The following is a 16,372-nucleotide window of genomic DNA, read 5'->3' on the forward strand; positions in this document are numbered from 1 at the left end:
TCAGTTAAAACACTTAGTGTTGAGTTGTTTCGACATAAAGCTCACAGCGGACAGCTGGACAAGAGCAGCTCGCCTCCCAGAGAACCGAATAGAGCGTTTTTTAGTGCAACATTACGTTTCATTGCTTCATTAAAGCTGCAAGGTCTCACACTATGAAGACATGAAACGCAACACAAAGGACTCGCGTCGCTCTCGACTGCATCTCTAAAGGACTTTTCGCTCGGCTGTAAATTGTTGCCAGAAAGCTAATAACAGCTTTTATGGCACTCTCGTGGGTGTCTGCGGAACTGTTAATATGCTTAAAACGACACTTTAATTCCACCTTCTGATTAATATTTAATTCCTCACAGAGTCTAAAAACAATTTTCAGTTCACGGAGCCAACGGAGCCAACGGAGCCCCGGCGGTTCGCTGGCTCCGCTTCCTGTTTGGAAGTGTGAGTTTCTCTGAGCAAACGTGTGCTTCCTCCTGCAGAGCCCAGAGTCCTGCCCTGCAGACGCTGCAGCTGTGTGTGAGCGACGCGCTGCCAGCAGCTCACCGTCTGCAGAGGACGCGAGGCGGAGCGTTTGATTAGCCCGCCGGCTCAGCTGGGACTTCATCCGCTGCCAGAGATCAATGAGCGGACTGCAAAGCGTGCCAATCAGCTTTATCGGTTTCTCCCTGCTTGTGTGTTGCAATACAACACAATATGCACCTTTTGGCGGCTGCGTTGCGCTCCCCTCTGGTCCACGGACCACGTTGAGATCTGGTGCCGACGTTCATGGCGCTCAGAGGATGAACCCTCAGGACTCTGAACACACACGACTTTCCATCCAGCACGTTTATCACCGAAAGCCTGAAGAAGAAAAAGACACTTGCATGAAAACCAGCGCGCTCGTGTTGTTTTTATCATGACAGCAAGCAGAAGCCACAGAGCGGCACGCCGTCCTCTGCAGGCTGCTGCTCGCTCATGACGGACTCGCTCTGTCAGTGAAGGTCTTCATCTCTATCTTCATCTTCATCTCCATCGTCCAGCTGACTGGCAGAAGAATCGAAAATCCAACAGCAGACGTTTTGAAAGTGTCTCACAGTTGATTTGATGAAGAGTTCAGACACACAGGACAGCGGTTTGTTTTGTTCTAGATGTAAAGAACAAGCTCATCGTCACGTTGAGCAGAAAGGAATATGTAAGAAAAGAGTTATGAATAAAAAAAATAAAAATAAAAGTAGCCTGTTTTTACTTTAATACATTCTGCTGGAGTGAAAGTGATTAGAAATACAAGTAAAATACGATTAAAAAGAGAGTGGACGTCGTTATGATGATGTATATTATATAAGTCACGCAACAATACATTAAAGTTGAACAAATAGACGACACAACACGAGCTCTAACAAACAAACAACACATTATTTTTCCATACGCAGCACGTGTTTAGTCCGTGTGTTCAACTTAGAAACTATAAATAATCTCCTTCCTCTGCGTCGGCTCACAAGAAATAACCAGAAAACAACAAATACATTTAATAAAACAACAAGCAGCTGAACTCTTCTGATGGAAACCAACAGGAGAGGAACGACAGCACGCGTGTGTAACGTGTTTAACGTGTTTAACGTGTTTAAAGGAACGCTAGAACATTACAAACTCCTCCTCTGTGGCTTCAGGACAGCGCTGTCGAGGTTTCACTCACCTACCTGAACGGCATTCTGGGAGTTCTGTGCAAAGTCCCACTCAGTCAGTTCAGCTGCAGCCGGTCAGCACGAAGGGAAGATGAAGGGAGGATGGAGGGATGATGAAGGGAGGATGAAGGGAGGATGGAGGGAAGGCAGGAAGTGACCTGAAGAGCTGTATCTCTGCTGCAATAACGGACGATGCAAACGAGTCTGAGAAGTTTCAACACTTTGTTTCTGTGAGAATGTATTTCAGCTCCTTCCTCTGAGAGATAACCCTCCTCCTCTCTGTCCTCACACCTTGAAGGTTCCTGAGCGGACACTGAAGAGTTTTAGCGTGTTAGCATTTTAGTGCGTTAGCATTTAGCCAGACTGGGGTCACACGTGCTCACCAGGTGCTGCAGTGAGTCCTCATGAAGGTTTAGTTTAGACTCAACTTTTCACTGAGCTCAGGTGCGTCAGCCTCACGAGGACGTCCTTCAGTTTGATCGTTGTTTTTCACTCAGCCGGTGAAGCCAAAGCACACGACGACGACGACGACGACGACGACGACGACCTGCGTCTGACCCGAGTGAGACGTCAAGTTATCAGAGTGAAAGACACAAAGCATCAAAGCCCAAAAAACATCAAAACACATTTTTTAATGCTGAGAAACATTTTTCAAGACCATTGAGGATTTTCTAAATTCTATTGAAGTGTTCCACTCTGGTGTGTCCTCCTCTTCCTCCTCCTCCTCCTCTTCCTCCCAGGATGGAGTCAGTGTGTTCGTTGCTGTTAGCAACAGTGTTGGCGGAGGACACACATCCAGAGGATCAGATTCTCTGAAGATGCTCGACCACACAACACGCCTCATGTCCTCTGCAACAGGAAACGAGCTGTTCGCAGCCCTCAGGGCTCAGAACCATCTGTAGTGACTCGTGACAGAAGAGCCACGTTAGGAGCGTTTAACACACCGAGTGTGTAGAGTTTTGTAACTCATGTTTGTTTGTGCACTTTCATTTAATGACATATTCTATTGTGGATTCAAACATGCTCCCGTTTCTTGTTTCCTTGCATGTGAAAACATACACAGCAATACATGGTTCTGATTTTAAGAAGATATGAGGATAATATTCTGGTGAAACATCGTGCAGCTGACTGGTGACTCACGGATATATTTTACCTCTCCGTTATACAATATGTACATCGTCAGAAGTCCTTCTGTCAGCAGGAGAGGTGTCGACGCTTCCTGTGTGATGCTGTTGAAACAGACACACAACCTCATATTTAAAAGTAAAGTTTATTTTGCACCAACCAAAAAAAAAAAATTGTGCAAAAGATAAAATTCCCAGTTACGACATCAGTGACAGTGCATCTCAGTAAAATAGTAAGAAGGAAAGAAAGAAGGAAAAATATCATCCACTACAACAGAAGAACAAAATAAAATCAGTTTCCTAAAGTAAAAATGTTCAAAACACAAACAACCTGTTTACCTTCTGAACAGACAAGCCACGAGGAATAATACAGTAAAGCAGTAAAGCAACACAAACGCACACACACACACACGCACGCACGCACACAGTAATAAATATTAGGAAAAGCACCTTTAAAGCTGAAATGTGTGTAATTGATCAACCGTCTGTGCAACATGTAGAAAATCAGAAGAGAAGGTCCAAAAGAAAAACATCAGCAGACGACACGACACCAAGAAAACACTTTAAAAATCTTAAATCATTACGTCCACCTGTTTTTTGTCTCTAAATCCAGAATGAGTATGTACACAACTTGCAGGACGGCTCATCACAACTCATTAAACTCATGATTAAGTGTCTCAACACTGCAAAGCCACACAATGTTTTAAAAGCACATCTGTAAAAATACATATTTGGGTGACCTTTTACATGTGACAACGGGTGATTAAGGGGGAATAATAACAATATGTCACCGTGCCACATGAGGCCCGGTGAGAGCCGCGCACGGCGCTGGTCTGGAACACAAAACACTGCAACACCTTTAAAAGCCCGCGAGCCAAAAGGCCCCGGACACGTCGACCCACCGACCGCAGCGCTGCCCGACGATCAGCGTAGGAAACGTCTCCGGCACGCTGGAGACACCAAAATATTTAAAAAAAAGAAAAAGTTCATACAGTTCATCTTCACAACGGATTAGCATGCTGGAAAACGGCCGGAGCGGCACGACGATGTGAGCAAATGTACAGCGAGCGGCCCGAGGAGCCCGAGCTCTTGTTCCACAGCATCTGCAGAGCTGGTGGAGTGTTGGAGGAGCAGTCAGAGCCCAGAGGACCGACCCGGCTCGCGCTGCATGCAACAGAGACGAGTTCGGCTGCAGCATCCTCCGCAATCTCAAGGCGCTCGTTCCCCTCTGAGCTCGCCGCCTCCAGCGCTCCGACTCTTTCACGCTGCAAACTGTGCAACAGCAACCGCAAGAAACGCATCTTAACAGACGAGCGCTTTCCTGTGGCTCGGCACTCGTGGCCAAAACCTTTAAAACGGATCATTATGCGCGTGGAAAAGTTAAAAATCACCAGATACAATCAGAGGATTCAGAATGTGAGTTCCTGGAAGGGCTTTTCATTTGCTCTGTGCAAATCTGTGTGTGTTCACACACACACAGCGTTTCTTTAAATATGGCTTCTGCTCATTTATGGCTCCTTTTTCCCTTTGTCCCTATAGCCAGGCACGGTTTCTTACCCACAGTCAACCAGGCAAAAATCTATTGTTTTGTACTTTTAGTGTGAAGAGTGGGTCAGTGAATACTGGATAATAATATTGTTCTCAAGGCCACAGACGTCTGCACGACTGAACGAGGCCAAACTAGACTTCCTCCGTCTTCTGCTCCATCCATTCAAGGTAAATACAGACTGGTTTGGGCAGAATGCGGCGTGATGAAAGATGGAATTAAAATGTACATTGAAAAGGTAACACTGACCTAAACCAGTCTTCTGGTCGGTCAGTGTGTTGGTGTGTTTTTGGGGGACTGGGTGACCTCGTCACCACGGTGCTGCCCGCATGAGGACGCACCTCCTCATCTCCCTCCTCTCCTCTGCCAGTCAGGCTAGCTCTCCTTCGGGCTCACAGTCTGCTTTGGGCTCACAGCTTCCTTTGGCTGCGTCTTGGATGCTGTCGCCGAGGCCGAGGAGGACGTGGAGGAGGAGGAGGAGGACGAGGAAGAGGATGAACTCCATCGGGTCTCGACGCCTGTGCTCGTCATCTTCAGCTTCCTGCGTTTGGCGAGGGGAGCGTTGTCGACGCTTTTCAGAAAGAAGCCCTCTCTCTTCCCGAGGTTGAACGCCTGGTGAGGAGCCGCACACAGAGAAGACGGATGAGACACTTTGAGTCGAAGCGAGCCGCTAGTTTTTAAGAACTTGTTGCACACGACGCTGCTACCTTGTAGGTGGCGTTGACGTAGGTGCGGACCGTGGGCCCGCTGGACTCCAGCACATCGGGGGTGCACAGCGGCGTGGTGGACATGGAGGCTCCGCCCTGCAGCCAGCTGTTCTCTTTCAGATCAGAGAGCTTGAGGCGCGTCTCCGGGTCCACCGTCAGCAGGCCTTGAATCACAGGACGGGATTAAAACACAGAGACGAGAGAACGAGACAGAAGGGAAGCACACGAAGAACAAGCTGACTTGCTAGGACGTGGGAACAAAGAACACATTTCTCTGACGTGGGCACTCCCTCCCATCCCTTCGCCTCACAGGGCAGGCAGAACTCACTGAAGCCCACACTATGTTAGTTACATTACATAACTAAAGGCGAACCGCACCTGAGTCACTCCAACCCCATCAATCACACACCTTTAACGAGCTCTTTGGCGTCCTCGGACACGCCCTTCCATGCCTCCCCATCCAATGAGAAGTCTCCTTCTTTAATCTTCTGCATGATGTCAGCAGCGTATGATGAGGTCATCCCCCGCTGCTCACTCTGAAACGGCACCTGGCCTGACAGCATGGTGTACTGCACACACACACACACACACACACACACACACGCAGTCATTAGTACTTCAATTAGCCCTCCTGGTTTGACCGAATCAGCGGTTTCAGGTTAAATTACCAGGATGACCCCGAGGCTCCAGAGGTCGCAGGCTTTGTCGTATCCGGCGCTCTCGAAGAGTTCGGGTGCAGCGTACTGCAGCGTGAAGCAGGGCGTCTGCAGGGGGGCGCTGCCCGCGGGGCACAGCCGGGCAAACCCGAAATCTATTACTTTCAGCATGGAGTCCTCCGCCTCGTCTGCAAACAGCACATTCTGCAAGGAGGAAACGTCAGGAAGGTTCGCTCTTACTGTCCTCTTACTTCACAAGGACTGATGAATACCACCAGCGAAAACTAGTACTACTACTAAATACTGCAGGTTGGTACGTTACTCACGACATTCATGCTGTACCCGCGTGTTAGCCTGTACCCGCGTGTTAGCCTGTACCCGCGTGCTAGCCTGTACCCGCGTGTTAGCCTGTACCCGCGTGTTAGCCTGTACCCGCGTGTTAGCCTGTACCCGCGTGTTAGCCTGTACTCGCGTGTTAGCCTGTCTGTTAGCCTGTACCTGTGTCAGTTAGCCTGTACCTGTGTCAGTTAGCGTGTACCCGTGTGTTAGCCTGTACCTGTGTCAGTTAGCGTGTACCCGTGTGTTAGCCTGTACCCGTGTGTTAGCCTGTACCCGTGTGTTAGCCTGTACCCGTGTGTTAGCCTGTACCCGTGTGTTAGCCTGTACCCGTGTGTTAGCCTGTACCCGTGTGTTAGCCTGTACCCGTGTGCTAGCCTGTACCTGTGTGTGCTAGCCTGTACCTGTGTGTGCTAGCCTGTACCTGTGTGTGTTAGCGTGTACCTGTGTGTGCTAGCGTGTACCTGTGTGTGCTAGCGTGTACCTGTGTGTGCTAGCGTGTACCTGTGTGTGCTAGCGTGTACCCGTGTGTTAGCGTGTACCCGTGTGTTAGCGTGTACCCGTGTGTTAGCGTGTACCCGTGTGTTAGCGTGTACCCGTGCGTTAGCGTGTACCCGTGCGTTAGCGTGTACCCGTGCGTTAGCGTGTACCCGTGCGTTAGCGTGTACCCGTGCGTTAGCGTGTACCCGTGCGTTAGCGTGTACCCGTGCGTTAGCGTGTACCCGTGCGTCAGCGTGTACCCGTGTGTCAGCGTGTACCCGTGCGTCAGCGTGTACCCGTGCGTTAGCGTGTACCCGTGCGTTAGCGTGTACCCGTGTGTCAGCGTGTACCCGTGTGTCAGCGTGTACCCGTGCGTTAGCGTGTACCCGTGCGTTAGCGTGTACCCGTGTGTAGCGTGTACCCGTGTGTCAGCGTGTACCCGTGTGTCAGCGTGTACCCGTGCGTTAGCGTGTACCCGTGCGTTAGCGTGTACCCGTGTGTTAGCGTGTACCCGTGTGTCAGCGTGTACCCGTGTACCTGTGCAGTGCAGCACATGAGGTTCAAAGGAGAAGAGGGGAACAGATGGAGTTTCAGTAAAAAGATACTTTTTTTTTTTTTTTTTTAAAATAAAAGGCGTCCCAAAATGAGTTGATATCTTAGTAAAAATTGGATTATTGCCGCAGGACACCGGCTATTTCTACGCGGCTCATCTGACTTTGATTCATCATTTGGTGAATCTGTCAACAAGCGCTAGTTCAATACTTAACTAATTTGCCAGAATTATGGAATAATGTAGATAAACTATTTTAATTAAAACACTTTCCAACCAGTTAATGCCTTCAGATTGGCATCAAATATAAAAGTTTATGCGATTACGACAGGCGTCTCAGTAAAACACTCCAGCGCTACTGAAAGTTAACGGGTGATTTCTACCGCTATCTGTCAGTCACAGCTGCTCGACACTCCTTCCGTTAATTAAATCCCTCAGCCATCTGAAGGCGGCAGGAGACGCGCGTGATAAATCTGCAGCCTTCATTTTGAAAGTGCCGCACCGCGGTGGAGACATTATGCTCTGTTGTCCACTGTGATTACCTCCATTAAATCATGTGCAAAATGATGCTGCAGAAAGGGAACAACACCACCCCTCCCCCACCCCAAACAGGTCGCTTGTAACTCCGCATGAAGCCGGTTTATGAGCGACGTCCTCGGGGGAAACAGATCACATGCAGCTCACAGTGGAAGAGTACGGAGACAATTAAAACTTCATTCTGTTCTCACTAATTCTCTGTGGGACAATAATTCCACACGCCGCGGCATCTAACGTCTCTGGAAAAAGTTTGCATTGTTGATTACCGAAACTTATTTTTAAGTTTCCATACGATGATACATTATAGACGCGATGACTCTGGACGGACGTCTTCAGACATGCACGTGTGCTCGATGCCGTCGTGTCACTGGAGGAGAGGCTGTGTGCTTCATGGAGTGAATGAAGCCATGGAGGCGCGGCTCACCTCTGGTTTGAGGTCTCTGTGCACGACTCCGGCCTCGTGCATGAAGCTGACTGCAGAGACGAGGCTCTGCAGCAGCTGACTGGCCTCCGCCTCGCCGAAGAGTTTCTTCCTCTTGATCCTTTCCAGCAGCTCCCCGCCTCGAAGAAACTCCATCACTAAATACGTGTGGTACTGAGAAGAGAAGAGTGTGAACGCTGCTGAGCTTACATGCAGTGAAATGGACTGTGTGTGTTCGTCAGTGCACATGCCGTCCTGTGTGTGTGTGTGTGTGTGTGTCCTCCTCGTGTACCTGGTCCGTATAGACTCCGTGCAGCTTGACGATGTTTGGGTGCGTCTCGCATTGCCTCAACGCGGCCACCTCCCTCTGGGTGTTGGCCTCCATCCTGACAAAGAGAACAGCGTGTGCACATGTTGACGAGGACGTCCTGTGACTTCAACTATCAGACGCACAGCGCTGCTGTAAAGCACAGCGACGCACAGCCACAACTAAGATCTGTGCATCAGTCCTTCTCTTCACATTCAGTAGGGAATCCAAAATGAGAAAAAAAAATAAACAATTCATTATTTAATTACAAGAAAAAAGAAATAGCTTGTTTTTTGAAATTTTGATTTAATCCTCAAGTAAAAAAAAACAAGTTTTGGAGCATTTCCATTGCTTCTCAGAGGCTCTCAACATGGCGGCTGCAGTGTGACTCGTGTGTGTGTGTGTGTGTGTGTGTACTGGGACAGCAATGGGAACACTTCAGAGGCCTCAAAATCCTGTTTCTTCAGCATTATTCAGCATCAAAGCCACTCGTGACATTAAAGTGCAGAAACTTCCCGGTGACACAAATCTGACATATTCAAAATATAAAATAAATCAGACTCAGCCTCTGGCTCGCTCTTTCAAAACAAGCTTGTCTTTGTTGTGTGTGTGAGTGTGTGTGTGTGTGTTACTCGTAATAACAAATCTTTTTCCGATGTTGGATCCCCCAATTAAATATAAAAGGAGCGAAGTGCGGGCGGGTGTCGCAGCGTTGCAGCTCACCTGCGGCTGACGATCTTGACGGCGTACTCGTGGCCGCTCTGCTTGTGTCGGCATTTCCTGCACACGGAGAAGCTGCCCTCGCCCAGAGGCGGCCCGTGAAGACACAGCTCGTAGTGCTGGAAGAACTGGGATTCCTGAAGAAAGAAGAGGAGGAGTCACAAAGAGCTGCTGCGTTGGATCTTTTCCCTCGTGCAGCAGGTCGAGGCTTTGGTGTGACACCACCTGAATCTGTAGTGAAGCAGCTGAGAAGCTGGAGGGAAATGTTTGGCTTCTTATGGAGATGCAAGTTGCATTTAAACTGAATCGATGTCGTGCTCGTCAGCGTATCAAAATCTACTCTTTATCATCCATCAGTGCAATCACTTACTTTATGTAATGAGCCGGGATTCACATTGCTGTTAAAAAACTACGTCAGGCTGAAAACACTGCAGTAGTTTAACCTTGTGCAGTCTGGTGTGATAAAGACAAGCTGACCTGAGCCGTACGTTCCTGAACAGATACTATCTGTAAAAGGCTGTCAGAACAGTAGCTTGTAAATTGTTCTATTTATTTAATGTTGCCGAGCACAAGATTAAATCCAACAAAACATACTTTGAAATAAGGTACAGTCATAAAGTACTGAAACAACTAGTTTCACTTCCTGTCTGTCCTAATTAAGAAACACAGCTGAGTGTTTTTACATCGGTCCAGACTACAGAAGGACCTCCACTAATTACACTGATCAACCTTAAAGCCCAAAGCAGCTTCATGAGGCAGGACGTACCTCTAATATCGCACTTCTCTGGACGGAGGCTGAAGCCGGCCGGTCGGCAGCGATGTGAGACTGAACAAAGTCTCCCATCACCACGTTCTGGTTGAACAGGATGGAGGGAGCCACGAACGAGTAACCCTGAAAATATAGAAAGTAATATGAGGAAAGAGAGCGAGAGAGAGAGAGGAGACGGCTAAATTACACATGATATAAAGAAGCATGAGTCGACCCAGACCTGCATCATTAGAAGAGGCATGAAGACATCTTATAGCAAGACCTGTGTGTCCTGCAGCCCTCACTGTGTCGTGTTATAGGTGTTGTGTTTGTACATCCAGCTTTACTGAGGCTGGAGACAGCAGGACTCACCTGGAACAGCCGGTCGGTGCTCGGCGGCGTGCTCGCCGGAGAGTAGACGGGATCCATCCCGGTGAATTCCTCAGCGAAGTTCCCCACGTCCAGCTCACTCTTCAGCTCCGGCTTGAAGGGACTCGCCACCTTCTTCTGCGCGAGGTCGGCCCAGTTCAGACCCTGAGAGGGAACGGAGCGCAGACGGAGAGCGTTACGGGTGAAGGAGAAGGGGAGGCGGGGGAGACGGGGGGGAGGACGGCTGACGGCTGGGCACCTTGAAGAAGGCGTGTGCCTTGATGTCCTCGGACCCCCGCGGCCCAGAGCCCAGCCGCCGGTGGGGATCTTTCACCAGCAGCTTCCTCAGCAGCTGCTGAGCAGTGGGTCCGATCATGGAGGGGAACGGGGGGTCACAGCGCAGAATACGTCTGATTAAGAGGGGAGGAAAAGACGGTCAAAGGAAACACATAACGCACATGTTGTTGACAAGTCCAGATACCGCGTGACCAACTCCGAGAGCAGATTTTCACTGTGACAACCACACGCATGAGGATGCACTTCCAATTGGTGCCAGATAGATTGATGAGAGACGGCTCCTCCAAGTGTCTGAGATGAATGTTATGACCGGAGAAGAAGGCAGGTTTATCATTCCACTACATGTTTTATGGAGTTGGCAGCACTCACTTTGACACCTCGCTCTGGGAGTTCCTCTCCCCCTCCAAGGTAAACGGAGAAGCACCCGTCAGAAGCTCGAACATCAGGATGCCAAGGCTCCACCAATCTACAGACTGGAGGGGAGAAACAGGACATGAAGGGAAAGGGATCCGTTACTTTCCTCCCAATTCAGCACTGAACATCTTTGACGTGATCAAAATGATCTGAATACCAGTGCCTTACTGTCTATATATATTTATTTATTTATTTATATCTTTATACATTTACCTTGCCATGCCCAGATTTCCCCCTGATGATTTCCGGGGCCATGTACTCGATGGTGCCGCAGAAGGAGTAGGTCCTTTCTTTCTGTAACGAGGACAAAGGGAAGATAAAGCCATCAGAACAAACGGTACGTGAACATAATACGGCAACAATAACAGATCTCACATTCCTCGTGTATCTGTCCACATGTTTACATGCCGGCGTCGTGCTTACGTACCTCTTCCTGCAGAAACTCCTTGCTGAGCCCGAAGTCTGTCAATACCACATGGCCTTCACTGTCAAGAAGGATGTTTTCCAGTTTGATGTCTCTGTACACGATCCCAAGCTGAACGCAACACACATCGAGACTTAGCGGCGATATTTGTGGCTTTACATTGTTGAAGACAAAAGATTACATATCATGTACTGTTTGTTATTTGGTAATCGCAGCATTGCGTAACCCCAGTCAGTGTTAGAATCCCCAAACATGTCAAGTTATTGAGCCAGAAGCAGCGATCCCCACCTTGTGCAGGTGCTCCAGAGCCAGGATGATTTCCCCGATATAAATCTGCACCGCCTCCTCAGGGAAGTGATCCCGCTGGTACAAATGAGTGAACATCTCCCCGCCGCTCACATAGTCTGCACTCACACACGGGCAAATACACAGGGAGCTTGAATAGACGTGACACAACGATGTACACAAACACGCACGATGCACAAAGCGGCAACAAAGAAAGTAAACACACAAACAGTTATAGACATGAACGTGAACAGGACGTCGATTCAGGACTTCAAAGCGAGCTTGGTCCATGTGGCTGCAGCGCGGCGGCGCTCACCCAGGATGAGGTGCAGCTTGCTCTGCGTCTGGAAGGCGTAGTGGAGCGTCACCAGGAAGGGAGACTGGCGGATGTGCTCCAGCACCTGCCTCTCCGTGCGAGTGTGCTCCGTCGTCTTTGCCTTCTGAACAATGGCGGCTTTCTTTAACACCTGATGAAAATGAAGTTGACAGGACAGAAAGGTTTTCTCACCTCGCATTTTAAACGTAGCCCAGTGATTTAGGTTTGTGTGTAAAGAGGTGTTTTGTAAGAAGGTGTATTCGGGTCATTGTAGGTATATTAAAAAATATATGTTAAGGCCCTGGAGAGAGGTGACGTTCAGAGAGAAAAAACAGCAATTTCAAGATTAAAGTCGTGAATTTATGTGAAAAAGATTAAAGTGGCCAATTTACGAGAAAACATTTGTAGGATTGTGAAGTCATCATTTTTAAAAACATTGGAGTGCAAACGATGATGATGAATGATGTTATATATATATATATATATATATATATATATATATATATATATATATTTATATTAGCACAGTGTAGATGTTCTCTCACCTTCATAGCATACAGCTGGCCCACGTCGTGACCGGTGTTCTTCCTGACCAGAAACACTTTCCCGTACGCTAGAAAAAGACAAACACAGATTTCATCAGGTCTTTCAAATTCCGTGAAACTGATATCGATGCAAAAATAATCCTGCACTCCACATTTAATCAGCTGTTGTTTTGCTGATAGAAACAGCCTCTTGGATCTCTGAGAGGTATTCGTGAGGGAGGAGCTCGAATAACAAAGACGTCTCCAGCACGTGGTCTACCCCCTGAAGACCAGACACTGGTCCTGCTGTCTGGACGAGTTGAGACTCACAAATCAGGAGATGAAGGTAAAAAAATGGGTTTTCCACACAGTTTAGTTCTCAGGTATCTTTTCTCTCTACAGTCTATTAAAATGAATTAGAAACACTTTGAGGATAACGTATTTAATCAGGCCAGGAAAATCTATCCTGCTACATCTTACACATGTGTTTGTTACGAGTTTGACAACAACTGCATTTATATTTCAAATATGTCATGCTTCACGTAGACGCTCACCTCCGGTGCCCAAGACTTTGAGCAGCTCAAAGTTCTCCATCCCGACCCGCTCAGTGTGACCCGTGAGGTTCGCTTGTAGCAGAAACAAAACAACACATTAAAACACACGGGACACAGTGCATGCAGAAAGAAAATAACATTTTAAAACATACGGTACACAGCATACCCTGCAAACACTGGCACTTTGTTTTAAAAGGACAGAAAGACACGTTAGCATCTTAAATATGCTGAAACAGCTGTTTAATTGTCCTTGCTCTTGAATAATTTGAACATTTTGGGAAAAAAATGTAAATAAATAACATGTGTGTATATATAATATATATATAACAAACATAATCACTTTATTAATATACATGTTTTATATATATATATATATATATATATATATATATATATATATATATATATATATATATATATATATATATTATTTATACACACAACATATATATATACATATACATATATATATATATATATATATATATATATATATATATATATATATATATATATATATTTACACACACACACACACACACACATAGATATATATATATATAATATATAAAAATAACACACACACAGACACATGTTATTTATATACAATTTTCCCCCCAAAATGTTTATTTAGAAGCAAGAACAACCAACACAAACCAACTCAACAGACTATTTAGGCTTCTCAGGTCTGACACACACCTGCTATGAAAGCTCGACACATGGGAAGGTGCAAGCTTGTCAAAATACTTGAATAAATATTCAGTATTTCTATTGAGAATACACTTGTGTGTGTGTGTATTGTGTGTTGATATGATACATTTGGGGTCTGTGTTACGTTGCACTGCATCAGACTGAGAAGTGTTTCTAATATATACACGTGTTGTATGTGGAGAAGCTTGCATAGAGGGACAATGTTAGAAACAATAAAATGTAATACAATCCAGTGTAAAATCCCCATCTGGTCATTTAGTTTAACCCTACAGAGTTGAAACAACTCTCTGACGAAGCTTCATGTCAACCATATACACGTTTCACAAATGCTTCATACGTTAAATGATGGACTATATGACAGTGTGCCGTTTCTGGTTGCGCAGTGTAAATAGACTTACCATTGGTGATTTGATGCTTGACGGTACAAGCCAGTTCATTTGTCCTCGCATCAGAGTCATCGCTGCTGTCAGACGCGTCCCCGGACATCATGTCAACAACTAAACACTCAGCTGATGCAGACTGGGTGAAGGGACCTCGGTAGTCAGATGTCGTGGTACACACACACACACACGATGTTAACCTGCACGTTCAGCAATCACACACGTCTACTGGGTCTGCATTGTGCGGATACAAGGATTACCGAAAGAAGCGGACAGATGTGTTTCCGACACAATACCGCTGCTCCGACGTTAATCCCCACGCGTTTGACATCCTGATGTTTCGCATCATTTAGCTCAAGTGATTGGCCGATATCGATCGGTACACACGGGCGTGTGTCCGTTCAGATCGCAGCGGTTTACGAGCTGCTGGTCGCTGTATTTTACTATCGAGGTTGGCGATCAGCAACGTTGACGCTGTGGAGTAACTGTGTTCATCTCGGTTACAGCGGAGTGGCTAACGTTAGCACAGGCTGCTTCACGGTTGTCATTATTCACAAGTTAGCTCCCGCTGCTTCGTAATGGCGTTGACGCTGTGGTCAAGATAGCGCGTCACTGGACGGCGCGTCGATACCCACGGCGCTCGCTAGTAAACATACCTGCTACAACAACACGGTACACGTCGTGGCTAGCTGGAAGAGTAGCAGCGAGCTAACGAGTTGCCGCTGGTGCCCGTCAAAGTTTGGACGTTAGCTAACTAACGCTAGCTGTTTAGTTAGCGCTGTTGACTGGCCTCTTCAGATATCGGCCTTCGTTAGGATGGAAAGCCAGTTTAGGTAGCTCCTTGTCTCCTTTGTCCTCCCTCGAGCCACGTTAATATTCGCCCGTTATGTATTTAAAAAAACATTCACACCTCACTGGATGTTTTTGCCAGCGGTGAGCTAGCTGCTAACACCAGGATGCTTTCGACACAACCTGGGCGACGGTCGGTCACGTGAGCCTTCGGTGGGCGGGGCCTCAGGAGCACTGCTTACATTCATTACTTCCGTGTTTTATACGTAGTCCTTGATGTTTTCCCCCGTGATATATTATCGACAAATAATAGATTGTATAGCTTATTGCCATACGATACTAAACAATGAAGTAGCAACGACCAACTGGCTGAAACCCTGTAGGGAGGGCAACACATAACGTGCACACGGTCATGGCCTCAGTCCTGTTGTCGAGGCTCAGCTGTGATGCTGATTGTGTATCTACACTATCAGTTTGTCTTTGTTTCATTTTTGATACACAATCCATTTGCCAATATGTAACCTACACAACACATTTCAATCAACAGTAGTGTGTTGAAGTTGACAATCATAATTATTTACACCATTTTTTGTATGAAGAAACTCTTAACTTTTTATTGGCGTGTAATGTAAGGTGTTAAATCACACTGACTAAGACCATACTATAACATGTAGGCCTACTACTGCATTGAGTCTCTGTCAACATCATTGGTCTAATAAGAGGAACAAGTCAAAACCGAACTTTGAAATACATTCAGAGACTGAATACAACTGTACAACTGATTTCCAGTAGTACTTTACAGTTCTTGGGACAGCTTCTTTCACATTGTGTGAGCGCTCCATATTTGCAGTGTATGGTTGATGATTTCGATGGGACTCTTAATGTAAAAACACCCCAATTGTGGTTGTGTTTGCCATAAGTTCTCGAGAAATCCAGATCCAGGAATTCTGCTGTGGTAATGTGAAACGGTGTCAGTTCATCGCACAGAGATACAATGGCAATGTGTTGACATTGAGGTATCTGAAGCCATGTCCCATTGCAATATTAACTCTTATCTCTGACACTATCCTCTGAAAACAGAAGCCGAGCCGTCTGCCGCCGACGGAGGAGCTTCCCCGCCGGACAAAATACACATTAGGAAGTAGTGACAGGAAGCAGAAGGGCTTCCGTACTCTAAGACAAGTCGACAAACATTAAAGACAGGAAATTAGACAATTGTGACCCTCTTAACCTCAACCGATAGCTGTGTCGTTTAGAAAGGAAAAATCCACCCTTAAAATGTCATATTCCAACGATATAGAACTATTCAAGCAGCCTTCTACTTTCAGGCTCGGGAAACTAACATCAGGGGCCAAAAACCACTCAGTTGGACTAAATTAAACAAAAAGTTTAAACTTGATCACTGGATCACAACACTGAGACGACTGTTCAATCAACTCTTTCTCTTTCTGACATTTCAACTGCCACAGGAACTTTGTTAATTTGTTTTGTATATTAGTAGTGAAGTATATTTTTAAAACAA

At 46.7% G+C, this 16,372-nt stretch overlaps 1 protein-coding gene across 1 annotated transcript; it reads right to left on the minus strand.

The window, feature by feature from the left end:
- Positions 1-2,906: 2,906 nt before the first annotated feature.
- On the minus strand, positions 2,907-15,041 carry rps6ka4 (ribosomal protein S6 kinase, polypeptide 4). The gene is made up of 18 exons (XM_068600180.1): positions 14,080-15,041; positions 12,971-13,042; positions 12,438-12,505; positions 11,893-12,043; positions 11,580-11,695; positions 11,295-11,402; positions 11,081-11,161; positions 10,823-10,926; positions 10,416-10,566; positions 10,160-10,321; positions 9,806-9,931; positions 9,043-9,176; positions 8,305-8,398; positions 8,016-8,186; positions 5,701-5,892; positions 5,442-5,601; positions 5,033-5,196; positions 2,907-4,937 (listed from the first exon to the last, which is right to left on the minus strand). The coding sequence occupies exons 1-18, from the start codon at positions 14,168-14,170 to the stop codon at positions 4,701-4,703; spliced, it is 2,382 nt and encodes a 793-aa protein (XP_068456281.1). The 5' UTR covers positions 14,171-15,041; the 3' UTR covers positions 2,907-4,700.
- Positions 15,042-16,372: the final 1,331 nt, after the last annotated feature.

This window comes from Clinocottus analis, unplaced genomic scaffold (assembly GCF_023055335.1).
Source record: "Clinocottus analis isolate CAN_PGR_092001 unplaced genomic scaffold, fCliAna1.0.p SCAF_5, whole genome shotgun sequence".
NCBI lineage: Eukaryota > Metazoa > Chordata > Actinopteri > Perciformes > Cottidae > Clinocottus > Clinocottus analis.